Source organism: Phyllosticta citribraziliensis (genome assembly GCF_038025025.1).
Source record: "Phyllosticta citribraziliensis strain CPC 17464 chromosome Unknown J3D65scaffold_3, whole genome shotgun sequence".
NCBI classification, from domain to species: Eukaryota; Fungi; Ascomycota; class Dothideomycetes; order Botryosphaeriales; family Phyllostictaceae; genus Phyllosticta; species Phyllosticta citribraziliensis.
In genome coordinates this window covers 415,513-442,713 of record NW_027117340.1, presented here as the reverse complement: position 1 = coordinate 442,713, position 27,201 = coordinate 415,513, and the positions used below count along the sequence as shown (strand labels likewise).

At 56.0% G+C, this 27,201-nt stretch overlaps 9 protein-coding genes across 9 annotated transcripts; 4 read left to right on the top strand and 5 right to left on the bottom strand.

Moving 5' to 3' along the window:
- Window positions 1-209: 209 nt before the first annotated feature.
- J3D65DRAFT_241076 (ethanolaminephosphotransferase 1) lies at window positions 210-2,726 on the top strand. The gene is made up of 7 exons (XM_066794761.1): window positions 210-636; window positions 697-806; window positions 869-994; window positions 1,071-1,114; window positions 1,168-1,245; window positions 1,325-1,506; window positions 1,578-2,726. The coding sequence occupies exons 1-7, from the start codon at window positions 576-578 to the stop codon at window positions 2,342-2,344; spliced, it is 1,368 nt and encodes a 455-aa protein (XP_066657537.1). The 5' UTR covers window positions 210-575; the 3' UTR covers window positions 2,345-2,726.
- Window positions 2,727-3,390: 664 nt separating this feature from the next.
- J3D65DRAFT_665366 (histidyl-tRNA synthetase mitochondrial precursor) lies at window positions 3,391-4,998 on the bottom strand (the record flags this gene model as incomplete). Its single annotated transcript, XM_066802836.1, has 2 exons — window positions 3,391-4,338; window positions 4,393-4,998. 2 exons carry the CDS (start codon window positions 4,996-4,998, stop codon window positions 3,391-3,393), a joined length of 1,554 nt encoding a protein of 517 aa, XP_066657536.1.
- A 325-nt stretch (window positions 4,999-5,323) lies between these two features.
- On the top strand, window positions 5,324-7,900 carry J3D65DRAFT_615842 (vacuolar sorting protein-like protein). The gene is made up of 4 exons (XM_066799377.1): window positions 5,324-5,470; window positions 5,532-5,727; window positions 6,054-6,265; window positions 6,321-7,900. The coding sequence occupies exons 1-4, from the start codon at window positions 5,393-5,395 to the stop codon at window positions 7,830-7,832; spliced, it is 1,998 nt and encodes a 665-aa protein (XP_066657535.1). The 5' UTR covers window positions 5,324-5,392; the 3' UTR covers window positions 7,833-7,900.
- A 1,319-nt stretch (window positions 7,901-9,219) lies between these two features.
- Window positions 9,220-11,668, bottom strand: J3D65DRAFT_548603 (CCCH zinc finger and SMR domain-containing protein; the record flags this gene model as incomplete). The annotated part of the gene is made up of 4 exons (XM_066796915.1): window positions 9,220-9,683; window positions 9,746-9,921; window positions 9,970-10,689; window positions 10,743-11,668. The coding sequence occupies 4 exons, from the start codon at window positions 11,666-11,668 to the stop codon at window positions 9,220-9,222; spliced, it is 2,286 nt and encodes a 761-aa protein (XP_066657534.1).
- A 794-nt stretch (window positions 11,669-12,462) lies between these two features.
- Window positions 12,463-14,847, bottom strand: J3D65DRAFT_615829 (uncharacterized protein). The gene is made up of 2 exons (XM_066799376.1): window positions 14,240-14,847; window positions 12,463-13,915 (listed from the first exon to the last, which is right to left on the bottom strand). The coding sequence occupies exons 1-2, from the start codon at window positions 14,617-14,619 to the stop codon at window positions 12,736-12,738; spliced, it is 1,560 nt and encodes a 519-aa protein (XP_066657533.1). The 5' UTR covers window positions 14,620-14,847; the 3' UTR covers window positions 12,463-12,735.
- Window positions 14,848-14,879: 32 nt separating this feature from the next.
- J3D65DRAFT_240910 (ATP-dependent RNA helicase eIF4A) lies at window positions 14,880-16,725 on the top strand. The gene is made up of 4 exons (XM_066794758.1): window positions 14,880-15,176; window positions 15,322-15,465; window positions 15,524-16,525; window positions 16,581-16,725. Exons 1-4 carry the CDS (start codon window positions 15,140-15,142, stop codon window positions 16,589-16,591), a joined length of 1,194 nt encoding a protein of 397 aa, XP_066657532.1. The 5' UTR covers window positions 14,880-15,139; the 3' UTR covers window positions 16,592-16,725.
- Window positions 16,726-17,257: 532 nt separating this feature from the next.
- On the top strand, window positions 17,258-19,373 carry J3D65DRAFT_240888 (uncharacterized protein). The gene is made up of 3 exons (XM_066794757.1): window positions 17,258-17,573; window positions 17,649-18,362; window positions 18,425-19,373. The coding sequence occupies exons 2-3, from the start codon at window positions 17,656-17,658 to the stop codon at window positions 19,329-19,331; spliced, it is 1,614 nt and encodes a 537-aa protein (XP_066657531.1). The 5' UTR covers window positions 17,258-17,573; window positions 17,649-17,655; the 3' UTR covers window positions 19,332-19,373.
- On the bottom strand, window positions 19,373-20,803 carry J3D65DRAFT_240831 (uncharacterized protein). The gene is made up of 4 exons (XM_066794756.1): window positions 20,416-20,803; window positions 20,334-20,359; window positions 20,026-20,252; window positions 19,373-19,857 (listed from the first exon to the last, which is right to left on the bottom strand). Exons 1-4 carry the CDS (start codon window positions 20,452-20,454, stop codon window positions 19,415-19,417), a joined length of 735 nt encoding a protein of 244 aa, XP_066657530.1. The 5' UTR covers window positions 20,455-20,803; the 3' UTR covers window positions 19,373-19,414.
- A 4,423-nt stretch (window positions 20,804-25,226) lies between these two features.
- On the bottom strand, window positions 25,227-27,088 carry J3D65DRAFT_615810 (ubiquinone biosynthesis monooxygenase COQ6). The gene is made up of 3 exons (XM_066799375.1): window positions 26,863-27,088; window positions 26,660-26,803; window positions 25,227-26,604 (listed from the first exon to the last, which is right to left on the bottom strand). The coding sequence occupies exons 1-3, from the start codon at window positions 27,047-27,049 to the stop codon at window positions 25,436-25,438; spliced, it is 1,500 nt and encodes a 499-aa protein (XP_066657529.1). The 5' UTR covers window positions 27,050-27,088; the 3' UTR covers window positions 25,227-25,435.
- Between the last annotated feature and the right edge of the window lie 113 nt (window positions 27,089-27,201).

Below are 27,201 nucleotides of genomic sequence, written 5' to 3'. Positions count from 1 at the left end.
CTGTACTGCTCCCGCAGACCTTCCCAAACAGGATACGTGCATCTCCAGGGGACGGACCGAGCAGGACCGGATGACTGCCCTATGAAATCATCAGCCACAGATGCCGGGATGGTGACGAGGCCCAGGAGCAAAAAGCGGACGAAAAAAGCTGAGCGTGGGGCTCGGCTCGCACGAGTCAGAGATGGCTGCCGCAGGGCTGCCTGGTTGATGCTGAGGATTGATGTAATGGCGAGGTCGACTGCAGAGTACAGTATGTACGGTAGGGAGAATCGAATCGAAGGTGTTTGTTCGTCGTTCGTTCGGTTTCCCCAGACCTACCCGACGGGCAAACGAGAAAACCAAGGGTCGGGTCGGGACCAGCCATGTGCGAATCCGCGCGGAAAGACCCCTGCGACCTTTGCCTCGGCCACATCAATCTCCGAGAGGCCGCCAACAACTTGGATCACCCAACGCGCATCACCACTGATGCCACTGTCCATGGCCGCGTGAGACCATAAGGATCGCGCTTCCGCTTCTTCTTTTTCCGCTCCACCTTCCCTTTGCCCGCAGTCGCCCGCAGCCAGGATCCTATCAGCATGGGGAAGAGTAAGTCCGGCGACCTCGAGGCCCAGGTTCCTGACCACATTCAGAGCCGATGTAGCTATCCATTCCTTCCATGCGCCGAATCCCTTGCTGACGATTCCTTCTCCGCTGCAGATACGGCCGCCCATGAATGCGTGTCTGAGGAGGCCCTGGCTCATTTGAAGACGTACAAGTACTCCAGTGTCGACAAGAGCTACATCTCGCGGTATATCCTCAAGCACTACGTATGCGCCTACCCGCCCTCGTTCGACGAATAGACCTGTTGACGGCTGCCTGCCGGACGTAGTGGAATGCCTTTGTCGAGATACTGCCGTTATGGCTCGCCCCGAACATGGTGACGCTGCTCGGCTTCTTCTTCATCCTGGCCAACGTAGGGCTGCTCGAGCTATACGTCCCTGATCTCGTGGGACCGGTACGATCCCCCTGCGCGCAATCACGCCACGCTACACTTGGGAAATAATCTGGTCTGACTGGTGTCATGGAAACAGGCACCCAAATGGGTCTACTATAGCTTTGCGATCGGTCTCTGGATGTGCGACCATCTGCCCCGCCAGTCACATGCAAAAACTGATTCCGACCTCGCAGGTACTCCACCATGGACAACGTCGATGGCAAGCAAGCTCGGCGGACCGGCACTTCGAGTGGACTGGGCGAGCTTTTCGAGTATGTCTCTCCGGACTTTTCGCTATGAGGAAGAAGAAAGTATAAACACAATTGTTGCCTGGTTCTGACGTCTTGGCAGTCATGGTATCGACTCCCTCAACTGCACCCTTGCTAGCCTGCTCGAGACAGCTGCCATGGGCTATGGTGCAACAAAGACAGGCGCATTTACTGCACTGATTCCCTGTTTGCCCATGTTCTTCTCGACTTGGGAAACTTACCATACTCATACGCTTTACCTTGGATATTTCAACGGCCCCACAGGTGAGCCATGAGTTTGAACTGGAGCGCCAGTGGTGCCCGAAGTGTCTTCAATCGCTGATCATAATGAACAGAGGGTCTGATTATCGCATGTTCCATGATGATCATGTCGGCGCAGTACGGTCCTGAAATTTGGTCATCCTCCCTCATCCGCTACTTTCCCTCCTTGGAGAACTACATCTCGCCCCTGACGACATTCCGGGAATTTTGGATTCCAATCCTGCTCGGCTCCTTCTTCGTTGCGCATCTTCCGGCTTGCGTTGTCAATGTCGTCAAGGCTCGGCGCGCCCACGGTCTCCCAGTGGCCCCTGTCTTCTACGAATGGACTCCGATTGTCATTTTCACCGCTACGACGTGCGCTTGGCTTGGTAGCCCTTATTCGTTCATTCTTGAAGATTGGGACTCGAAGCAAAAGACTGGCGGGCACCTTGTTCTCTGGTGCTTGATCATGAGCCTTGTTTTCGGACGCATGACGACGAAAATCATCCTGGCACATCTTACGCGCCAACCTTTTCCGTACTGGACCGTCATGCTGGTTCCCATGATTGTGGGCGCCATCATCGTCAATCTCCCATTCCTCGGTCTCGGCTGGAAAGTTACGGAAAGCTTCGAGTTGTGGTACCTGCGGGCCTACTTTGTTTTTGCAGCAATTGTCTATGCGAAGTGGGCCGTTTTGGTGATTAACAGCATCTGCGCGTATCTAGGCATCAACTGCCTGACGATCCCGCGGGGGCGCGATAGCCCAGCGGAGAGCGAGAAGACGTCGCTCAACAGTGTCGAGCCAGAACGCCGCGTCACGAGGTCTATGGCCAATGGCAACGGCGGCAGGAAAAGTGACTGAAGCAATTCGTTCAACCCCGCTTGATGCGCAGACACGAAGGCAGAGGCGCCCCAACACCAAGGCCAAGTCACCGTTTCGAAAAGAGAACTGCCGAGGAAGATCGACGACTCGCGCCAAGGACAAGAACGCTCATCACGAGGCTTAGTGTTGACGACATACGCAAATCTGTTCATTCAGCCACACACGCATACGCATCACCAACATCACCCATTATTGTAATTAGCAAACCCTAACGACATCACGGCGGACCATCCTAAAAAAACGACACTTTAGGATAAACCAAAAATCAGGATACTTCAATTAATACGAAAATTTTGGAAAAGAAAGGAACCGGGGAGCCGGAGAAATGAGAGCAAAACACGGGGTAAAACAATGGGAAAAGAAGAGACTAGCTCAAATCATCCAACGGCAGTCGAGTCGAGATTTTGCGATGAGTGTCCCTCAACCGAGACTCCAGCAAAACCGTCATATGACGAGGTTCATGGTTCGTTTTCTGCTCAACTTGTGTTTGTTCTGTTGCACTGCACACCACTGCGGTCTCAACACCGCATTACTGCTTTCGATTACGTACCCGCTTGTGGTTCAACGACGGAATGACTTGACTGCGAAGACGAGCAGCGGCTGGTTGGTGTCGACTTGGGTAATAGACGGCGGCGGTGGCAGTGGTGTTTCGGATCTCTCGGCTTTCCTTTTCGGAGTACTTACATACCAGTGGCTGGAGGGTTTGAGAGGGTGGGTCAGCTGGGTGGAAGCTGGCGGGTGGGTTCTTTCGGTTCAATAGACAATCGATGATTGGGATTCTGGTGTCCAAAGTCTGCCCGTGTGCTATGACGGGGAAGTGAGACGAGTCCAGGAGATGGCTTCAGTACAATGTTGCTGAAGCAGACATGTACACGGAGCTACACAGCCCCCTTGATTTGATGAGTTGAATTCGTTTATTCATTTCCCCTACATGCTTTTGCTGCGCTCACGCAGTCTCGCTCAAGTGCAACAATACCCCGTCTACAGAAATCTGGCGCCTTTTCCGTCCGTCATCTTCGTCATGTCTAGACGCTCAGCTTGGCCACCTGCTCAGCGGCCTGCTCAGCACCATTAAAAGCATCCAGCCTCTTCCTCACCTCGGCAACAAGGTCAGCCTTCTCGACCATGACGCCCTCCTTCTCAGGGTGGCCCTCGGGCAAGCCCATCTGCTTGATCTTGACCTTGCCGGCCTTGAGCTCGTCCTCGCCGAGAATGACGACGAACGGAACGCCGTTGGTCTCGGCCTGCTTGAACTGGGCGGGGAGTTTGGGCTTGGCCTTCCAGGTAAACTCGGCCTTGATGCCAGCGTCCCACAGCGTCTTCGCAATGTCCATGCGCTCGGGGAGCAGGCCCGTGAAGCCTTTGCCGCCAAAGGCCATGACGAAGACGTCCGTCTCCGTCAGCCGCACCTCCTTGGCCGCCGCGTCCTCGGCCATGCGCTTCTTGGTCAGCGAGAAGATGCGCTCCACGCCAAACGACACGCCGACGCACGGCACCTGGCCCTTGCCGCTGAACATGCCCACCAGCTCGTCGTAGCGGCCGCCTGCCGCAATCGAACCCACGCCTACCGACGGATCGTCGGACCGGTCGTCGTCTTCGCCGTTGGCCGCCTTCTTCTTCTTCTTGTCCTTTTTGTCTGGCGCGGGTCCGTCTGCTGCGTTTGCTGGTGGTGCTGAGCCCTCTGTCACGATCTCGTAGATGACGCCCGTGTAGTAGTCGAGACCGCGTGCGAGTGACATGTCGAAGGAAATCTTGTCCATGACGTTGAATACCGAGAGGTAGGAGAAGAGGAGGCGCATGTCCTCGAGACCCTTTTGGGCCGAAGGGTTGGCTGTGAGGGTCTCGTTCGCCAGGAGCTTCGTGAGGAGGTCCTCGCCGCCCTTGAGGCGCACGAACTCGCCAATCTTGTCGGCGACAGCCGGGTCCAGTCCCTTGTCCTCTGTCATTTCGCGGCGCACTTCTTCCCACGGAGACTAGAGCTAAATCAGCAACTGAATCCACAAGATGCACTTTGGAGGCCGTCCTACCTTGTCCAGCTTGTCCACTGCGCTGCTGATTGTCCGGATTTTGTCCTGTGGCACGCCACACACTTCAAAGATGCCGTCCAAAATCTTCCTGTGGTTCAGCTTGATTGTGTACCTGCCCTTCCAGCCCAGCTCCTCAAAAACTTCAGTCACAATGCGCAGAATCTCGGCGTCCGGCAGCATAGGATCCCACTGGCCGGCAATGTCGAAGTCGCACTGGTAGAATTCACGCATGCGTCCCTTGGTCATGGCAGGCGCATCGCGGCGGTAGACTTTGGCGATGTGGTAGCGCTTAATTTGCGAGACGGTGGGGTTCATGGCAAGCCAGCGCGCAAAAGGAACCGTAAGGTCGTAGCGCAAGGCGCAAAGCTCACCACCTTGGTCTGCAAGGTCGTAGATGAGCTTGCTATCCTCGCCATACTTGCCCGAAAGAATCTCCTTGAGCTCGAATACGGGCGTGTCAATCGTGACGGCGCCGTGGCGCTTGAAGACGTTTGTGATGCTGTTGAAGATCTTCTCGCGAATGACCATGTCCTTGCCCTCCCAATCCTTTGTACCCTTGGGCACCTTGAGAGTAATGTTGCTCTTGCTCTCCTTGTCCTTGGCCATGCTTTCGGATTGTGTGCGCTTCGAGGGAAGGTCTTCAGTAAAAGTTCGGCGTGCGGGGCGGTTGGATACGATTGCGGTCCGCGTCGCAATTGGTATGTACCTGGCACGTCTAGCGAGCGCACGAGGCAGGACGTTCATACACGGTAGGCGGAGGAAGGGCGGAGGGAGGGATTCGAGACAAGCCGGTTCGAGATTGTTGGATAAATCCCAAGAGTCATCCGAGAAGAGCAGACCTGACCGAAGCAGCCGCCCCGCTGCCGACCAAAATGAACGGCTATTCCTCGGGGACATCCAGCTGGGCCAAAGCTCCCACCACCTGCATCAACGTCGGTTGGTCTCCCGACACTGATCGTCCAACACAAGGCATGTTGTTGTAGTGCGCCGAAGCTATATCATGGCGCCCCAGGCCACCCTCAATGCCTCGGACATCTCAGACGCCGCTCGAAGGAGCCTGTTGTTGCTGCTAGAAGGCGTACGTAAGGATCCCATCGACTATCCAATCGCCGCTTGGGCTTCAAGCTAACTGATGCCAGATCCGGGGTAAGAAGAACATTGTCTTCGAAAAGGCGCTGTCGGGCCCTTTGAATTTACTCCTCAAGTTCTCGACGCTCCAAGAGTACGGCGTCGACAAGCCCTTCTTTCTCGAAAATGGCAATGTCGACTCGTCCCAAAGAAATGTCGTCTTCATTGCCCGTGGGGAGAAGGCAAAGACCGCCGTAGCCATCGCCGGTACGTTCTGTCTACTCTCATCCATCAGTCTTTTGTTTCTGGTATGATCTTGCCGTCATTTTTCTCCAGCAAGTCGTTGGGAAGTAAAGAGGCTATGCAGAAAAACAATATCTGCTTGGCCAGTCGCTTCCCTAAAGCAAATGTTCATGTCATTCACTGCTCGTTTTTGATGGGACCAAATTAGCCAAACAGGACTTTTCCGTGTCTGCTTGGCCAGTCGCGTCCCGAGAGCGACATTTATCGGATCAGCATGAGCCCACAAACTCTCCGCTCATCATTGAGCTTGGACGAAGAGTACTATATACATGCTAACATGAATTTCGTAGAGCAAATCAAGAAACTTCGACATAACGGGCTCGTAGATCACGAGTTCTCGGTTTTTTGGGTGCCCAGAAGAACCCTCATTTCAGACCAGCTCTTGGAAGAGGCTGGCGTGCTTGGAGAGGTCAACGTCGCCGAATGGCCGCTCAATTTTGTACCTCTCGCTGACGACTTGCTCTCCCTTGAGCTTGAAGACGCTGTCAGGGACCTCTACGTGGTACGAAGCTACCTTGCCAAAGGTTCACTCAACCATCTCCGCTAACACTTGGTAGTTCAAGGATCCTACTCCAACGTTTCTCAGTGCGAGGGCACTCATGCAGATACAAAGACAACATGGCCTCTTTCCACGGATTCTTGGCAAAGGAGACAACGCACGCCGCATGGCTGATTTACTCCTTCACATGCGCACAGAAGCAGTCGCAGGAGCCGGAACCAGCACAGAGTCTCCCTTTGGCCTAGCTCCCAGCAACTCTTTCGAAAGCCTCATCATCATTGACCGAGAGGTCGACTTTCCATCCGCCTTGTTAACCCAATTGACGTATGAAGGGCTTTTGGATGAGGAGTTCAACATACACTCTAATCAAGTCGAGGTCGATTCCTCAGTCGTCGGTGTTGCGCCTGCTGGGTCCTCCCAAGGTGCATCGTCCTCGGCCGCTCCATTGAAGCGAAAAATACCTCTCGACCCCTCAGATACCTTGTACAGCACCCTCAGAGATACCAACTTCGCAACTGTCGGACCTCTTCTGAACAAAGTGGCTCGCCGTCTTCAATCATCGTACGAAAATCGAAACATTGCACAGAAGACGACGTCTGAGCTGCGAGACTTTGTGGCGAAGCTTCCCGGCTTCCAGGCTGAGCAAGCTTCTCTGAAGTTGCACACCTCGCTCGCCGAGGAAATCATCAAGCATACTCGCTCTGACATCTTCTCCCGGGTCTTGGAGGTGCAACAGAATCTCGCCGCTGGCGCTGACCCCAACACGCAGCACGACAACATTGAGGAGCTCATGGCTCGCGGAGTGAGGATCGAAACTATGCTGCGCTTGTTGTGCCTCGAGAGCACACTCAGTCAAGGCTTGCGGCCACGGGACTTTGAAAACTTCAGACGCGCAATTCTCCATGCCTACGGCCATCAGCATTTGCTGACGCTGACGTCCCTTGAAAAAGCAGGACTGCTCATTCCGCGCACAACAAGTGGACTGGGAGTCAGTGCTGCTCTTTCAGGCGTCAAGACAAACCAAATCACCAACTACACGGCGGTGCGACGGAACCTGACGCTGATCGTGGACGAAGTCAACGAGGCAGAGCCAGACGACATTGCCTACGTATTCTCAGGCTACGCACCCCTCAGCGTTCGTTTGGTGCAGTGCATTCTCCAAAAGGACTACGTGAGCACACTGTCTTCATCCGCCACGCGTACTGGAAACACCGCCCAGCCTGCCGCGCCGCCTGCGGTTTCTTCTCACGCACAGGGCTGGCGTCCGTTCGACAACATCCTCAGTCAGATCCGGGGTTCCACCGTCGACGAGGTGCAAACAGGGGAAGAGAAGGCTGCCAGAGCAAGACAGGTGCTGAATGGCAGCAGTTCGGGAGAGGGCAAGACGGTCATGTTGTTCTTCCTCGGAGGCATCACGAGGGCGGAAGTGGCAGCGCTCCGTTTCGTGGCGAAGGCGCTGCAGGAAGATGGCAGGCCAAAGAGGCTGGTCGTTGCTACGACGGGCGTCATCAGTGGCGATGTGGTGGTGGGATCCGCGATTGAGAGGGGGAGCTTCAGTGGTGGTCCGTAGTGGTGCGTCGTATGAACATGTATTTTAACACTTTTCAAACTTGTGCAATGCACCTTGCAACTCTCGAGTAGGAGGATGGAGCAGGGCCCGCGCAACGAAGGCACCTTCCTTTGGAGTGATTCTGCCCGCCGCACAGCAGCTTTACCGACTATAAAAGCCCGTCGGCCGCCCATTCGCAACCTCTTCCTCTCCTTCTGTCAACCCTCCCTCCACAAGATTCGATGCATCTCTTTGCTCCTGGGCCTTTTCTATTCAATCCACTTGCCTATCCCTCCCATTGCACGACCCTCTCTGCCCAAGCACTTTTCTCCCCCCCTTCAATCCGTCAAGCTCTGTCGAGCGTGTCCAACACGCAAACACAGCAGCTGAGCGGACCGGAGCCAGGCCCCTCCCTCAAGCGGTGGACCTCACCTCCGATGGACCCCAATGACCAGCACGCACGAGGGGCTCCGTCGGATGGCCGAGGCGGCCAAAGCCAAACTCAACTGCCCATTGCACTGCCGGGCACCTTGGGTCGGTGACCACTAAGTCTGGACGGCTGAGCAGTCCGCTCCGGCTCACGAGACGGAGCAGCCCACGGACAGGGCGAGGAGTATCGGCAACTTCTTCAGCTCACGCGAGGGGCTTGCGGGGCCTCGGACGGCGCGGCCAGTCGAGTCTCTCTCTCTGAGGGAGGCGACGACGGTGGCCGCGCCTTGCGGGCTTTGTGGGTTGCTTCGTGAGAGCAATGCTGGGGTGGGTGGGTCGCCTGCTGCGTGTACTCGCTCGGGGGAAACAACCAAATGAAGGCTGCTGGGTGTTGCTGTGCGCTCCTGGCGTCTCAATGCTCGCGGTCTGCGGCACTTGCGTCTGCAATGGTCAGTGTCGAAATCAGCTTCGTCTCGCTGTAACATGTAAGTCCTCGATTTTCTTCCACTCCATGCTCGACGCTAGCTCACTGACCTCGCCACTCAGTTTGTGCCAGCGTCTTCACGTACCTCCGACCCTGTCTTCCATCATTCTTCGCTCTTTCAAAAATGAAACACTTTGTTTTGCGGTGGGTGCTCAACGTCCTGTCATCAGTCGGATGGAAGGAAGCTCGCTCGCTGACCTGGCTGTCGCGTTCAGCCGTGCCATCATCTACAGCTACATTCCTCTTTCGAAGTTGTTTCCAAGTTGTCCGGCTTCTCGTCTGCACGTCGTCAATAGTCCCCGCACTCGCTTTCAACCTCCTCTTAAACGAATAGTCACCTTGCACAACAGAAACGTGGATCGACTGTGACGTGGGCCCAAGGCAAGAAAGGGGGAGGGCACGAGGCACAAGAGTCAGATCCAGCTCACTCGTTGGAACAAACAGGCCAAACAGTCTGGAAAAGAATTGATATTTGTTCTATTGTAATGACTCCTGTCACCTACCCTTATGAATGACTGCAGCAGGGCCCTCTGCCGGCGTCGACGCACTGCCACCGGCCGACGATGACGATACCGAAGACGACGACACGGCACCAGCACCAGGCGGCTTGACCTCCTCGGCCTTGATGACGCGAACCTTGGCACTCTCGCCCTGCTTCTCCACAGCACCCTGCTCTTCACCGACGCCCGAGTCCAGCCGATCGCGTTCGAGGCTGCGGTCCCAAGAGCTGGGGTCGATGCCCAGGATGCCGCCGACATTGCCGCGGTCGCCGGGGACCGAGAACTCGCGGAAGACGTAGCGCCACTCATTGAGGAAGCCGCGGACGGCCTTACCGACCTTGTCCTTACCGTTCTTCGAGTGGTGGCCCGTTCCCGTGATGGCGTACATGGGCCGCGACGAGTGCTGGTGCGCCATGAGGATTTTGGAGAGATACTGTACTGATTCTTCGGGATGAAGGCCTGCGAGGGCAAGATTAGTGTAGGGCTCTTGTTTGTGTGTTGGGTCAAGGTCTCAGACGTACCGTGGAGATCGACGTAGAGCTCCTTGGCATTGGGGCTGTTGTCCTTGTTGCGCTCGTTGTAAAGATACTCCGCGGCTTCGCGGTGCGCCTGGCGCATAAGATTGTTCTCACTCTGGCCCCGCAGACTGAGGGCTTTGGCCGCGCGAGAATCGTTGCGATTCCATGCCTGAGCAGCACTGTAACGAGTCAACAACGGCAAAACAAACGGGGCTCCAAACACATACCTCTGCAAGAATTTGTTCCGAAGACCACCGTGCTTAAAAGCTTCCTGTCGAGCCTTCAGATAAGCCTTGTTGGCAGCCTCGCCAGTCTCGAGCCAAGGGATATGCTCAGGGGGGGGAATGGCCTGGGCGGCAGCGCTGTTCTCCCTGCTCCCATTGAAGCTCTTTGCAGTGCGAAGGCCCTTGCGCGGCTGCGTGGGAGCAGGCGAGGGAGACATGCGCACCACCTCTGCAAGCGTATTGGGCTGCGAGGTTTCCTTGCTACCATGGCCGTGGCCACCACGCTTACCGTGGTGTCTCTTCCCGCTTTTTGCGGCAGCTGCTGATGCAAGGCTCGGGAAAGCCTCCGGATCGTCCGCTGCTGGTGCGGATGGCGTTGATGCCCGGGAGTGAGATACTTGGCGGCTGCTTGAAGGCCTCGAATGAGAGCGAGCTGAACTCGGCGTGAAGGTCGGAAATGGACTGAGTCCGGGCGGTGGCGTCGCCACCCCTGAAACATTGTAGTACTGCTCTAGGCCGGAATCTTTTAGGTGCAGATACTGGCTCATGCTGACTTGAGATGTTTGCTGTAGAGATGGGAATGCTTCATAGTCTTGGACCTGGAAATTTGGTTGGGCAGGTGGAGTTGCACTTCCTTCCAGCGACATCTTGGATAAGAGGCTGGCTGGGTCGTGGGAGAATAGACATGTTTCACCGGCCAAGCAGTTTCCAGAGAGCCAATACCTACTCAAGTTAGACCTGTAAGAAACACAAGCCAAAATGTTGACATCACTTACTTGCAGACAGTCTTGCTAGGATCATGGCTGAATCGGCAGTCTGCACGCGCACATTGGCCGTTTTGCAGCCAATACTTGCACAAGACATGGGTTTTAGTCTGCGCCGAGGGGGTTGCAGGCCTGAAAGATGGGCTCATTGATTTTCCAACGACAAACGTCTTCTCGGGCTGGTTGAGTAGTAACGCATGCGAGCCGTTCAGGCCTTGGCTGTCCATCATTGCCTGGATGGTTGCTGTAAAGTCATAGCCATTCTCTTCCAGAGCTCTTTGGATCTCCTCATCTGAGCGTTCATCACGGAGGATTGAGCGCAGCATGTCGTAAGGGGTCATGTTGGCTGTGTATGGCTGGACCCACTCGGCAGCGGCCCCGTTCAGCGAGCCGTCGCCAGGGAGAGACGACGAAACGCTGACCACATCATCATTCACCAGCCAGTCGACGGTGTCGCTGCCATAGTCGCCGTAGATGTCTGGCGTATGGCTGGGTTCGCTGAACTCGTAGGCGTTCAGGTTCGGGCTGTGTGGAATGTGTGGGGTTGCGTAAGCAAGGCGGGGTGATGGTCGCGGTGAAGTAAAGGGAGAGGCCGTGGACGATTTTGCGCGCGAGAAGCCAGGGGGCGCGACGCCGAAGCCTGGGGGTGGAGCTACGCGAGGGGAAGAGTTGGAGGGGGTGGGCGCTCTTCCAACCTGCCATGGCGCCGGGGACGAGCGGCGGATGATTGTATGGCGGACCGGTGGAGGAGATGCGGACGAGCTGTTGGAGGCTCGAAATCGCCACAGGGAGTCGAGGACGGCATCCTCGAGTGGCTTGCCGGCGAGCGAGGTCTTGTCGCGAATCAGGTCCTCGAGCTTCTCGGTCTTGTCCTCATCTTCAAGCGCGTCGTCCTGCAGGACAGGCAGGCACAGCTCGTAAAGGTCCTCGGAGACCATGTTGGAGGGGCGATTCAGCCGGTGCGTAGTGATGCAGGAGGGGCGCGCTATGGGAGAGTCGGTGGAAGAGTCGAGCTGTGTTGGATTCGCGTCGTCGAATCGGGGGGAAGCTGGCGCGGCAGGCGTGTAAGCTGGGGTAGCTGAGGATGGCAAGGGGTGGGACGCACTGAAAGACACGGCAGGTGAGGCAAGCCCTGGTGGTGGAGAGAGAGCGAGAGAGCGAGAGAGAAGAAGAGAGGGCGGGCGGATCGAGGTCGAGGTCGAGGTCGAGGACGAGGTGGGCTAAGGCAGGTGGGAATGATGGTCGCGGGTGGAGCTGGACTGCCGATGGACTGGAGATGGCGGGAGCGGGAGAGGTCCGTGGGCCAGCGTCAGGCTCAGCGGAGGGTCGACTGATACAATCGCCGGGCCCGATGGTGGTTAGTCTGCTTTGCTTTGGATGTTTGCTTGCTTCCGTTCTGCCCTCACCCGACATGTCCCCTCGCCCCTTGGCCTTGGGCCCTGAGCTTCCTGGTCGACCTTCCTGGACTAGAACAACGGAATCCCACGCCGCCGCCGCTTTGTGCACCCGCTCCGCCCTTGATTCGTTGCAACCCTGCAGCTTGGACCACGAGGTTTCGCGTCCCGGCTCTCATTTCTGGAGACTTGCCGTCCATCTACAGTATCGCAATGTTCAACTACTGTAGAGCTAGGCATCGTGTGGTCGGAATGCAAGCGCTCGGACGGCCAGGCGGCACTTGGATGGGGATCCCGATACGGCACGGCGCTTCTACAAACACCCACCGCACCGAATCCTGCCTCGCGTTTGTTTTCGCCTTGTTTGCCCTCTCCGGCTTCTCTTGCGTTTCCACTCGCCAGCCGCTCGCAATATACACGGCACTTGGTGATGCCGGCATCCCTCAGCTTCGGACCATATCCATGCTGCATCATGTCAATCATTCAGACAGGCTCCCTACAGGTTACATGTCATATGCTCTAATCTAGCACTCCCTGTATCACCAAATGCTTCTTCTGTCGCTCCTCATTAGACTACAAAACCCCTCGTATGCTTTTGATGCTCCGGTCCTTCACGCTACCTCGGCGTCGTCGTCGCCTCCGAATCCGAAACCAAACGCGAAGCCTCCCTGCTCTTCAGCCTTATCGTCACCCCCTCCCTTGACAAGCTCTTCCCACTTTCCCTTTTTGGGCTTAGCCCTGTCTTCGAGCTTCTTCATCCCCTCCTCCAGAATATCTGGATAGACATTTCCAAGCCTCTCCACCAACAGCCCAAAAGGGTCCGTCACCTCGTCCTTGAACCCACTTGCCTGATCCGCCCGATCTCGCAGGAACCCCAAGACGTCGGGCAACTTTGATCTTGGAACAAAGTTTTGCGTGAGCGCGATGCCCTCTTCGAGATTCAGAACCAGGTGAAACCACCCTGACGGCACGTAGAGAATCTCGCCGGCGTGGCAGATGCCTTCGCGGCATCCTGGCGTAGCACGAGCGAGCTCATGGAAAGAAAGAAGGTATTCGGCAATGCTGAGAGGCGCCGTGATTTCAGACGAGTCCTCCGAGACAATGACGCCAGGCGGAGGAGGCAGGTTCGCCGACGACGGGAACATGAGCCAATACTTGGATCCAGTCAAGACCGCATTCCACGCGCTGGTAGCGTTGGGATCCTTGTGGAAGGTACTTCCACTCCTCGCCGGGCCCATGATCATCCATCTCGAATCAGGGCGCTGGTCACCCAGTACAGCAAAGAGATCATCGCCAAAGCAAGATGGCGCCCAGTAGTCTGCGTTCTTGACGTTCTTGCCAACAGCTATTTGCATCTTTTCCGCAAAGCTGCGATCGAACAAGTAGAGCGGGCTTTCATCCGTATTTTTGTTCATGTAATCGACATATGTTTGGAGCGGCCAGTCCACCGCCTCGGCTCGGAATGGTACGTTTGGATACTTGTTGACGAGGTATTCCGTGGTCCATTTTCCAAAGATGGGCCACTCTTTGACCGGTGATGTCAGGATGAACGGCTTGTTGGTCCACTTTGCAGAGAACTCGTCCGTGGTCAAATCGGCAAGCCGTGGGATCAAGTTTTCTGTTGGGATGTTCGTTGTGTACGGCTTCAAAGGAGTGTAGGTGCATTGAAATGGCCGGTAGAGAACATCAGAGAATAGCCCACTGCAGTCCACGTGGGCCTGGTGCGCTGCTGGTAGGTCAAGACAAGTGGAACGCCATGAACCTCGCCATTTAAAGTTGAGCGGCCGCGACCTGGACGAGCTTCAGCATCGAACGCCAAAAATTCAAGCTTGTCAAATGTCGAACAGTACAGAGTTGGAGGCTCATTTCAGCCAGAAAAAGACCATGCTTAACATTGTCCTTTGTGAGCCGATCAAGCCGACATGCGTTCCCTGACAACCAATGCTCGTTACATCATCAACAAACGGAGTTGGACACCCCACTTGGAGTGTCCCAAAGGCTTAGCTCAGCACCGCCACTGTCACCGCCACTGGGAATTTTGGTGCAAAAAGTCGAGGCGTGTGATTGGCCAAGCACCAAAAGCGAAGCAGACGAAAGAGACTGTCAAGGACTTACTCGATGAAGAGGGCTCGCCATAGTTCCTCAGATCTGGTAAAAGCGTAGAGTGCCTTGCATGTGCTTCCAAGGCGCACCAGAGCGCGGGCGTCTAGAAATTCCAAAAGCTGCGCAAGGAGCTCGTCGGGTAGCACTGCAAAGAAACCACAGCGAGCTTTGAGGTTGATGTTTGAGGTCAGAGCGTTTCCAGAAGGCTTCACGCCAAGCGGGTGTGGAGGGATTGCGGCTACATCATCACCATCAGGATCAGAGGCAAAGGCAGAGGCAGAGCCAGAACCAGGCAAGGGTTGGTCGATGCGCAGCTTCTTTGTTGGTCTGGACAAGGACGTGTCGTCGTCCTTTTGGTCGAAGCCGTTGAGCGGTACGGCAGAGGGCGCCATGGTCGTGGATGTTGGGGGCGCCGGAAGCGGCGCACTGCAGGCAGCAGGTGAGTGCAGCTGTGCTAATGACTGTGAGTGAGTCAAGGTCAACAATGGTACCCCGCGAAGTTTTTCTTCAAGGACCGTTGCAGTTTTGACGGGCGGGCTGGGGTGATGCGGTGGTGATGGGGCATGCTGGTGAACATGACGGATTAGCGCCCTCGCTAATTGGTTAGCTAAGTGTGCTGGCCGCAAATTCCGTTCGCCTGCCGGGTGCCGGGGCGGGCGCTCTTAAAAAACTTCAAGCGACCTCCGCCGCCTACCCACTTCATCGTCTTTATCGACACATCCCATTTCAACTCGCTCGCCCGTGTAGATATCCGCTTCGACTCTCACTCACGAGAGTCTGGAATCTACTTGCTCCCCCGCAACCAACACACACGACCGCAAAGGCTTCTGCTCGCCGCGCAAAGCCCCACCACCGCTTTCCATCCACATCACAGCCCAGCGCCTGTGATCACACGACTTGTCCATCGCAATCATGGCTGACAGCAAAGGTCTTGAGGAGGTTCCCGAGGGTACGTTGTTTTTTGTCGCCGCGAGCTGCTGTCGCCGTCGCCGTCGCTGTCGACGGCGTGCGGGTGCGAGTGCGCCGCCCGGCACGCGCACCCTCGCTCACCTGCCCAAACGCAAATTCTTACGCTGACGGTTGCTCCACCACAGGTCAGATCGAGTCCAACTACGATGAGACCACCGACTCTTTCGACTCCATGAGCTTGAAGCCCGAGCTTCTTCGCGGAGTTTACGCCTACGGTTTCGAGCGCCCGTCTGCCATCCAGCAGCGTGCCATCGTCCCCGTCATCAAGGGTGAGGCAACCCCGCCAATTCCACGCGCCTCGCAACCCAGCTAATGCGATATGCTCAGGTCACGATGTCATTGCCCAGGCCCAGTCCGGCACCGGCAAGACTGCCACTTTCTCCATCTCCGTTCTCCAGAAGCTCGACGCCAACCTCAAGGAGTGCCAGGCTCTCATCCTCGCTCCCACCCGTGAGCTCGCCCAGCAGATCCAGAAGGTCGTCGTCGCCATCGGCGACTTCATGAACATCGACTGCCACGCCTGTATCGGTGGTACCAGCGTTCGTGACGACATGAAGGCCCTCCAGTCCGGCGTCCAGGTCGTCGTCGGCACTCCTGGCCGTGTCCACGACATGATCCAGCGCCGCGTCCTCAGGACCGACTCGATGAAGATGTTCGTCCTCGACGAGGCCGACGAGATGCTTTCTCGCGGTTTCACCGAGCAGATCTACGACATCTTCCAGCTGCTTCCCCAGTCCACCCAGGTTGTCCTCCTCTCGGCCACCATGCCCCAGGACGTCCTCGAGGTTACGACCAAGTTCATGCGCGACCCCGTCCGTATCCTCGTCAAGAAGGCCGAGCTCACCCTCGAGGGTATCAAGCAGTTCTACATTGCTGTCGAAAAGGAGGAGTGGAAGCTCGACACCCTCTGCGATTTGTACGAGACGGTCACCATCACCCAGGCCGTCATCTTCTGCAACACCCGCAGAAAGGTCGACTGGCTCACCGACAAGCTGACTGCCCGTGACTTCACCGTCTCTGCCATGCACGGTGACATGGACCAGGCCCAGCGTGATGTCATCATGAAGGAGTTCCGCTCCGGCTCCTCCCGTGTCCTGATCGCCACCGACCTTTTGGCCCGTGGTATCGATGTCCAGCAGGTCTCCCTGGTCATCAACTACGACCTCCCCGCCAACCGCGAGAACTACATTCACCGCATCGGTCGTGGTGGTCGTTTCGGTCGTAAGGGTGTCGCCATCAACTTCGTCACCGCCGAGGACGTCCGCATGATGCGCGAGATTGAGCAGTTCTACAGCACTCAGATCGAGGAGATGCCCATGAACGTTGCCGGTAAGTTTTTCCTGCGCGATGCGCCATCGAATTCGGTCGCTAACTTGAGTCGCAGATCTCATCTAAACGAATGGTTTACGATTTCGATCACGCTCCCTGTCGATGGCAGCTTTGTTGATTCCCCATTTCATTGAAGCATTCATCAAAGGGTTCGGTGGTCTTGGTGCCGCGATGGGCACCTGAGGTAGCAGCTCGGGAGCTGCTACAAAAAGGTTGAACGCTGATGGGCACATTTGGTCTTTGCTGCATCTTGGCGTTCGTGCTTTTTCATGTCAAAATGCTTTTCTCTCAAAAGGTCGAGTTAGAAGAAAAGGGAAGATCGTCAACGATTTGATGGTTTTCCTGCGGGAATCTGCTGCGGTCTTCACATCGGCTTCTTGCTCAGTATGTAGAGGCTGCTTTCGTGGTTTCGTCTGGGCGCGGAAGTGGTTGACTTTTTCCACGGCTAGATGCGTTCGGGACGACAGTAATGCCTTTTTTTCCTTAATAGATGGAACAAGTTCACTTGGTGCCGTGCTGGTGACCCCGACCCATCGACGTGGGCGTCACCTTTGTGACATGAGGCACTACGGTGGCCAGTCTTGCCATTCCTGTCGTTGCCCAGGTAAATTCTCGAGGTTGACTTCGACTATTCGAGATTGTGATGTTGGCGATCGTCAGTGGGAGCATGTACTACATGTACTCGCTGCCTAGCGCGACTTCCACAAGAGGAAGAAATCTTGCAACCTTCATCTTCATCCCCCCCACACTTTTCTCGCAAGCCCCTCTCCTCTGCCAGACCTCTCAAACCGTCGTTGCTGCCTCTCGCCACTCAGTCCCAAGCCATCCCCAATACAAGCACTCGAGCTTGAATCGCCGCGCAGCTTGCCACGAGCAATCCATTGGATCGTCTCCAACGCTAAACCACGTGTCCAGACTGCAAGAAGCGCCCAGGCCCAGCTCGTCCCAGTGTCTTGAGGGTCCTACCTCGCGATCCCGCATGGAAAAGTCGCTGCATTGAGAAGCTCTTTCGCAAAAAGCACCTTCAGTCGTTGCGCTGGTCTCGAACGTGCGTCGCAACCGTGAGGCTTCCTTCCAACACAGCAACAACCGTGGCACTCACACTTGGTCTTTAAAGCTACAGCTTCAAAATGTCGTTCGACAGCTCGGAGCAAGCCGGTCGGACGCTACAATATCTGTACCGAATCAAACAGGAACACAAACACATTGCAGAGCGCCTCAATGCTACCTCAGCTGCTCAGAATATCTCCAATGAGACTCTCAAAGAGCTTCTGGCTAGGATGGCACAGGTGGAGCAGCAGTCAGCCCAGGTTGCTGACGCTGTGAACGAAAGCGGGCAGTCTTGCTTGACGACTTGCGCCGAGTTGAACAAAGGAGTCGAGGAAACGAAGGCGCTTGCTGAACGACAATACCTGCAGATGAAAGTTCTTGAGACCAATGACCACGAGAAGGACGGTCGCCTGAAGACTTTCTTTGGCATGATACAAGATGTCTCGAAAAGACTCGACCAGCAGGAACAAAGCACAGCTCTACTCCTCAAAATTCGCGGAGAGCTGACCAAAAGACACGATGGTCAGGATCTGGAAAGCCAAGTGGTGACGCTGGCAACGGAAAACCGAGGCATGCGCGGTGAGCTCCAAGCCATGAGACTCCAAAGCGAACAACTCGTCGTGGACTTCAAAAATCTACAGAAAGAGTTGGTGGAGCTCAAGCAGCAGAGACCAGTAAACCAAGCGATCGAATCGGCGCAGTCGTCCATGACGCCTACAGTTCTTGTACCCACAAGTCAGCCAGAGGAAACGCAGGATGAGGACGCGACACAACCAGAACTGGACAGGTAGGCCGTGTCGCTTACCCATCCCGACGACTTGAAATGAACATTGCTCACCTTCTGCACAGCCCTCAGCCAACCCGAACTCGAAAGCGTAGTCGTCCATCGGCCAGGACTGAAGTTCTTACGCAGCAACCTCGAACATCACAGCCAACGCAATTGCTGGAACATATTTACGTACGGAGATCACCACGAAATCATCCAGAGAGCCAGGCTTCCGCGGAATCCCACCGCGCGACCAGGCTGCCTGAGCGAGTGGGTAATCGCAGAAGAAGCCCTCTTGAGAAGAAAGCCGAGGAGATTCAAATCAATACACAGCAGCCTACACAAGATCCTACTGTGAAGCCGTTGACCGAGATCCAAGCGATTGAAGGGCAAAGCCGGCAGGGGGAACCTCCCAAGCAGGAAGCCATGTCTCTTACCCAGCATCCAATAACCAAGAATCTGGTCTTTCGCTACTCGGACACTCAACGTGCCCGGGAATTGATGAACTCGATCTTTCTCAGATCTGATCCGGCCCGTCCCTTGGTGGAGACGACGAACAGGAATCGTTCTGGCAATCCCACACGGCGGATGACAGCAAAGACGGCCCGTTCGGGTCCAGCCACACACTCTGCGAGCTCTCCTAGGAAGAGGAAGTCTTCGGCTGCTGAAAACCCCGAGCGAGGCGAAGGGCATTCGAGCTCTGGTGGTCCAGATGGGCTCGGTGCAAACATGGATCAAGGCTATCCGCGCCTGGAGAAGCGGCGCAACGTCGAGACGAGGCGAAGCACTCAGATTGAGACTCAGAAGCGAAGGCAGACCCAAGAGCTTGGCCACAAGATGGAGTCGCGAGCCGTGGCGAATTCGAGCGGTCTACAATCGGAAAATGATCAAGGCAGGACACAAATGGGACAGGGACCCAGAGCGCCCGCAAGCAGACGCAAGAAGAGGTTTCTCCCTATCTATGAGCTACCTCCGCTCGAGGACTGGTAGCGATTTCGAAAGTGCAGCTGATCAGCATGTTTACCTTGCTTTTTCAATCTGGCTCTTTGCTCTATCGACAACGTACACATCGCTTACGTCTCCTTGAATTCGTACGGGCCCTCGCGATCCTTTACGCCAACCTCCAGTTCCGTCAGCACTTCTCCGTTTGCGTCACCGTTCCGCAGCTCGGCTGTCATCTTGTCGCCCGAGACGACGGGACCAACACCCTTTGGCGTGCCCGTCAGCACGATGTCGCCGGGCGTGAGCTGCATGACCCTGCTGATGTCGGAGAGGATGCGCGGAATGCGGAAAAGCATCAGGTTGGTGCTGTCAGATTGCTTGGTTTGGCCATTGATGCTGAGGCTGAGATGCAGGTTATGCGGGTCTAGGTCCCGATATTTGCTGACACTGCGCATCAGCGGCGAGCTGATGGGCAGGAACGTGTCGAAGCCTTTGGCAATGTCCCAGGGCAGTCCTTTGCGCTTTGCTTCTTCTTGTACGTTGCGCGCAGTCATGTCAATTGACAAGAGGTAACCTAGGCGTTGAGTCGGATAAGTTAGCTTGCTTGCTCCGGGTTCCTCTTCCTCCAGTATGATGTTTTCCACGCGTCCTTATCTTTCGCGCAATTTTCAAGGGCTGTGGGGATCTACTACGCCAGTGTGCTTCCCGTCTTCGATCCAAGCTCTTAGCTAGACATACATACCTCCAATGGCACCAATGGCACCCTCAGTATCCTCCGGGTGCAAGTCTCGGACCTGTTGGCCGATGATCAAGCCCAATTCCACTTCATAATGGCAGTTGACGCCGCGCGGCCGCAGGATGCTTGCGCCCTTGGCGGCATCGGTGCCGGCGCACAGAATCGACGTCGGCGGCTTGAGGAAGAAGAAAGGCTGCTTCGGCCGGGTGTTGTTGAGCTCGCTGATGTGGTCGCTGGATGAAAGATAGGCCGGGAAAGTCAGATTGATGTGCGAATTGCGAGGGTATGAATGGGGTGGGAGGAGGGTGGGCTACGCGTAGTTCCGGCCTATGCAGACCACCTGGGTTGTTGTCAGCTTTGCTCGATGTTGCTCTGTTCGGCCGCTGTCGAACGTACCTTTCTACAAGCCTCCTTGATGTCGTTCGCTCTGACCATTGTTTTTGCCAATTGCCGCGTTGACGACACTCCAATTCCACTGATTAAAAGCCAAGAAAGCCAATTGAAGCGTTGAAGTAGATGCGGCGCGGAGCAAGTCTACGTCCTGAGGTGGACCGTGGTTGCGTGCTTGCGCGCCGGTCTCTCGGTGATGCCATGATCGTGCCGGGGGGGGCTGCGGAGATAAGGGCCGTAAAGTCGTGGCCGCACTTCAGCAGGTCAATGCGTCGTGGATGAGGCAGGGTCTTTCGGGTCGTTGTATGCAGCATGTCAACGACCGGTGGTACTTCTTGCGCCGAGACATGTCGTTGGAAAAGAGCTATGTATCTGAAGGCATTGGATAGCATGTGGCTCGGTCAGAATCGTCGACGTTGAATCGGCCGGACCGTGTGTGTAACGTGGTTGACGCGCTTCGTTCTCGTGTTTGTCGACAGCTCCTCCTCTTCTTACTCCTGGACTGCAGATTGCTTGAAAGCTCCGAAGACCGCTTGCCCGCCGCCGTCGTCGCCTTCTTCTCTTCCTTGTTTACGGGAACCTTCCTCACTCATACAGTAGAGAGGGACTCCTTCGTTCCGACATTCGAAGGCGTCGTCAAGCCGGTCCGGTCAACTCGTCAATCCCTTCGATGTACCGCCCCAGAGAAGAGGAAAACAAAGCCCGTACGATCAACAGCACGGGACCCAAAATGGACGAGCGGAATGGATTCCAAACGACTCTCTGAAGGCTGGACCACGTCCGCTGAGCACCACTTGATCCAAATGTCAACGGCTGCCGAGCTGCCGAGAAAAGCTAGGCGTACGCAGGGTCGTCTAACGTCCGCCATCAACAGCTCGCGAGTTCGCCTTTCTGGGTTTCCAAGGCGCCTCGCCTCATCTTGCTTTGGCTGGCCATTGGCGAGTTTTGCGGTCTTACCCGTTTGCGTTTCACTTTCAACGGCGCGGAGCGAGATTTGTCAACGGTCCTTCCCGTTCTCTCCTCGGCGTAGGCGACATCTTCGGTGTTCTCCGTCGTGCTAACTGGGCCATTTTGCACTGCCATTGGATATGGACGTGAGCCCGGGCTCGAAGGCTGCCAAAGCTACTCTGTCGACAAAACTCCGAGACCTTGACTGTTTCAACCCCGAGCCGTTTGGGGCAAACTGAACTGTCACCCGTTTGCTACTTTGCTAGATGTAAAGACAACGGTGAGGCATACGCGAATGAGAGGCATCGCCTTGACTCCCGATTTTGAATTTAGTGCGTCAGTCAATAGGGGCAGATCAAGCCGCTTGTTTGTGGTCGGCTCTTGTGGGCCACTAAGATGCATCTGCCACCATTGTCTCGGGGGGCAGTCTGGATCGATTGACCAGGCGTGCTTTCTTCATTGCCTCCTACTGCCTTCATCTCATATCAGTAGAGGCAGGCAATGATTTGATGTGGAGATTGGATTTGAACGTGGTGGTTGAGGTGAGTGGCTGTCTCAGGGGCTTACGAACTCACGAATCGATTTAGGATCGTCTTCAGGCATTTGGTAGGGAACGTCTCTTTTGGATTATTTTGTTGCTTGTCTTCCAACAGGCATGTCGCCTGTAAATGACCAAAAAGTCACCCCATTTCGACCTTCGTTTTCTCTCTGCGCCATTTGCAACAAGAAAACAGAATGTCGATCTGATACTTGCATCCAGTCCAGCGCATGCGATAGGTAGGCTGACTCGGATAGTAGGGCCACAGGGCTCGGTCTGTCTGTCGTTGTATGTCATCGATTGCTCTCAGCCCGAAGCGACCAAGGAGATGTGCGGCACGTTGGCAGACACTTTCCAGGAACTTGCCGAAGATCGTTGCAATTAACAACAAGTGCTTGTCCATGGCACCTGGCCCACCCTACTACAGGTCCAGGAGACTCTTCGAGATGGAGGCCTCATCGTTGAGACGTAAATGCCATTCGTCGCCCAATAAACCGTCGCATGTGGACGAGCAGAAGCTTCGAAGCAACGCACGCCATCACAAAAACCGCCATACGAGACACTTGACGCCTGTTCACTGTCCCAAGTACACAAGTGCAGAACCATCCCACTGGATCGGCCCCATGCCCGAACAAGAGGGTGGCATGCAAGGAGAACCCGAAGATTGCCTTCCCTGTTTTCTCCACCCACCATCTGACCAGGAAGCATTAGTGGACAAGACCCCAGCCGTCTGACTCCTGTCAAGGCCTCCTGTCCCGCTGGCACCCCGTCCGCATAGCCTTCTCGACAGCTCGCCCCGTACCGAAGTGAAGTTGGTCCTTGCTGTCAAGAAATTACTGGTGCACCACCATCCATTGGCTGAATATTTCGCGATATCCCCTCGGTCTGCAACGACAGCAAGATCCATGGAAGGACAGCTCGGCCACGTTCCAGGTACGTCGAACACACTGGACAACTTGGCTGCGACCGCCGTCCACAATGGCATTTGGCTCCACCGGGATGAGCCACGCTGTAGCCTGGCAAATGACGTGATGGTTGGACTTGTTCCCCTCCACCTATGCCAGCAGCCCGGTGATGATCACTGTCCGTTCGAATCACTCCCCGGATCTTCTACCTTGTCATCGCCCCACCCGCACATGGGCCCGATTGAGAAAACCTTGCACAAACAGCTACACCCATCTTGACCGCACCTTGGTGGTGATGTGAACATTGGACTTCCCATCCAATGCGGATCAATTCAAAAAGCGTGACCAGTCAGCAAGTCATTTACCAATCAGTGAAGCAAATGCCACCAAATTTTCAGCCATTTTCGACCCGATGTATAAGCCAGCAGCTTTCACGTGGCATTCCCAGTGCACCTAGGCATGGCAGCCCTCTCCGCAGTGATTATTCCTTGCCCAGAGTATGAACATCAGCCCACAAAGCGGTGTGCTGACGAAGCAGACGCGTTCCAGCGCATCCAGATGCAAACACCCTGCACCGCAACCCCATCCTGTCGTTATCGGATGCCGCACCTGTCATTCCCACGCATCCGCTGGCCTTGGCCTCGTCCCTGTCTCCGTCCTTCGGGACTCCGAGATACGAAATTGGCAGACCGGACCACCCGATTCGCGCGCGCGGTGCAAGCGTGCACAGCATAAGCAATGGCAGCAGAACCGTACGAGGGTGTGAGAGCTCGTTCCCCTGCCGACGATCTCATTCCCACCATTTCCCCCTCCCCCCTGCAGCCCGACCGCTTGCCTGCCTGCCCGTGTCTTTTCGTCCCCTTGCCTCGCGGGCCCGCGCGGTGCCTACCGCCTTACCGGCACATCCCCAGCGCCGAGTGCCCAGTCCACAAGTACCGACAGACCTTGCAGCCATCATCTTCTCACCGGCAATTTCCTTGGCGCGCCTTTTCCCACCCAAGCGCCGCCGCGGTATGTCTGCCCACCCCCCGTTACGAGACGATACTTGCTAGATTGGGTGACGCGCTAGGCTGGTTGGAGGCAGTGGCAGACCAACTTCGCACGTAGGGCCAAGAAAATGGCTGAATCGACGGCTGTATGTGTGACGGTGGGACCCGTCTTGGTGGGTTTCGAAAGGCCATTGAGCAAGCCATGGCTTGCTGTGGTGTTGTTTTCTGGTGACAGTTGTGTATAGCCTTGTTTTTTCTTCGTTGCCCGACGCACTGTTTCGTATACCGTAGTTGGGAGGTCGGTTGACGAAGAATACGTATACGATTTCCTCTGGCGGTGGACCCAGTTCTCGCTCTTGATCTGTCGTGGTCGACGTCGTCCAGTCTCATACAGTTTTCGCCTGAGCATCTCCTTTCCTTGGACGAGTTTGCCTTGAGGCGCGCAGTAGCCTGTCGGTGAGGAGACAGGACGGGATGTGTAGGCGCAAGAGGCCCACTCGGTCACTCTTTGAACCTTTCCCACTACCCAACGTTCACTACGAAAATCAGTTCGAACTCCCGATAAGTTACACCAACCTGCCCCTGGAACTAAAAACATGCCCTGAAGATACCATGAGACATCTTAGCCAACATCATCCAAAAACAGTATATGCAATGGCGGTTTGCCCACGACTCAACACTGACGACATAGGTGTTCCTTCAGGGGTCAAGTGGCAGCGCTTCTCATCTCAAGTAAACGCACAGGCATGCTCAAGGCTAAGTGAAAAGGCCGTCGTCGTCGTCGTGCTGACAAGACCAGGTATCTCAGAGGCACTCTTTGTTCTCCTCCTACGCTGCCACCAGACAGCTCGAAGCGCCGTTGAACTACACGGTACTCCTTTCCCCGCCTTTGGTACCATTCATCCATCTGTTCCAGTGACAGGCCCAAAGTGCGGGACGAAGCGTCGTTGACATCATCCGTCATCCATCACCGACGGCCAGCCTGGCACCAACGACACACGGAGACAACGGTCTCAGGGTTCTGACACACTCTAAACCTCCACGAATGGGTCACGGCTGTCCACGTCTTCTACTGCGCACGTGGGGTCCAACCTGGCTCAGGCTCCGACCTCGCTCGAGCTTCCCAACCTACATGCCAAGCGGCTCGCTCTTTGAATGCTACGTTTAATGTGGCGTTGTGTTGGGTGACGAGTTAGTTCGGAGGAGTACTGATCAATAGGAGTCGAGACGAAAGAAGCTGAAAAGATGAGCGGAGGTGGGCGGGAGGTAGGGGTCCAGTCGGCAGACACAAGCGATAAAAGAACAGTCTTTGTGGACTACGGATCAGGATAAAGCCAGGAGCCTATCATGTTGAGTGGCAGACCCAGTTCATTGGCCAAGTAAGTTCATTGCGCTGATGATCCGGACTGTTGACTTGGGAAAAACGAGACAACGTTTCTCACGGCATCTGTTGCCCAGCAAGGCTCGATTTGTGTTTGTTTTGGAGCTTTGGTATGTATAGTACAGTGACATCGAAGGCAATATGTCGATTCCGGGGGCTCTAGGGTTCTATCAATCCACCGCGCCTGCCCCCTTATTCAACGCATCCTCAGACTGTTGGCTTGTCGAGAAGGAAGAAGGAAAAGATCAGTAAACCAACTTCCAGCTCACCGTCCGTTAGAAGCCGCGATTCCCATGAACAACCCCTTTGCCGCTCCGACGCTGTCCGCAGCCTTCAGACCCAAGCTCCTCAAGCCGACAATCGGACCCCATCCCACACTGTACAGCTTGTGAAGCTTGTCACACGCACCCAGGAGCGCGTTGTTCGCTTGCCACCTTGCGGCGTCGTAGCTCTCCAACGCAATCGTGCTTCCGATGTCATCGCCTGCCGCGACCGCATGGGAGATGGTGCGCACAAGCGCCGCTGCATCGGCCTGGCCCTGATTAAGGCCCTGTCCGGCGAGCGGGTGTATCGTGTGCGCAGCGTCGCCGACGAGAGCCACGCGGTGGCCCGAGTAGGCGTCGGCGTGGCGCATGCGGAGGGGAAATGCTGCGACAGAGTTGGGCTGCACAGCGGCAACGCGACCCGGCACGCGTGCTTGATCGTAGGTGCTGTGTTGGAGACGCCAGGCGACCTCATCGTCCTGGCCGGAGGTCATGGTGTGCAGGTAGTCAAGGTCGGCGACGCAGAGGCGGAACGCTGCGTCGATAAGGGCGGCTTGGTCGTTAGGAGCAAGACTGCGAAGCAATGCCGCGCGAGCTGGGTGTGTTGACCAGACGAGCGTGGCCATGTTGCCAGGCAGTGGGAGCATGGCCACAGGACCAGACGGCAGGAATCGCTGGTACGCGGTCCGCATCTGAGGCATGTCGCCTGACAGGCGCAGCGTGGCCACAACACCATGTCGCTCATAGTCCCATCCACGCGAGGTTATGCCAGCAAATGTCCTGACGGGAGAGTTTGCGCCGTCAGCGCCGATGAGTAGGCGCGCGGTAAGGGTCCGGCCGTTTGAAAGTGTTATGTGAGGCCAGGAGCGGAGGTCAGGACTTGAACTGTTCAAGGGCTCTTCAGGACCAAGGTCGATAGACTCGACACGAGTAGGGGAGAAGGTATCGACGCCACCGAGATTGTTGAGACGCGTAAGAAGGCCAGTTGTGAGGTTCGCATTCTCAATCATGTAGGCGATTGTGGTAGGGTCGGTGGGACGTCGAGGCGTGAGGAACGTGTCTGTCGAGGGCCAATCGAAGGATATGCGGGCATCACTGACGCCATCCCAGACTTGCATCTCTTGGTATGGCTGTACGCGGCCGTGGTCAATGTGCTGCCATGCGCCGATGTCTATCTCTCCCTTAGCTTTTTGCTCCAATGGTTTCCACTCTGAGGGATTTGCTACCTTTGAGGTTCTCGACCGACGCCGGCGTCAATGAGCTACATCGATTCGCAAAGGTCGTTGGCGACAGATTCCGCAGCATTCCCTTGTCCAAATCCTGGCCTTCGATCAAGGCCATCTTGAGACCTGCGGTGACGGGCGAAGACCCTGCGTCGCATTAGCTTTCCAGCTCTTGCCCACGACTAATCGAATGGTTGTAGTCCTACGCAGTCCAGAGAGCAGGCTCAGGCCTGCTGGACCTCCACCTACACATACAACATCGTATATCTCGGGTGTGGCGGTGGTCGAGCTCGTGGCGGCGGTGGCGTAAGTTCGTCGGCGGGCGAGCGGTAATCTAAGGGCATTCGTGCGGCGGCAAGATTGGCAGATCCAGTGCGCACTTCGGGGCTGCATTGTGGTGGACGTTGGGTGTTGGAGTTGCGTTGTGTGGTGTCGTCAATCTCGAATGACGATGGTCGGACGTCTGCCGAGCTTTCGAAGATCCCTGTCAATCTGCTGAGCGACACCAGTCACCGACGCGCTGTGGGTTGGAATAAACTGTGAAG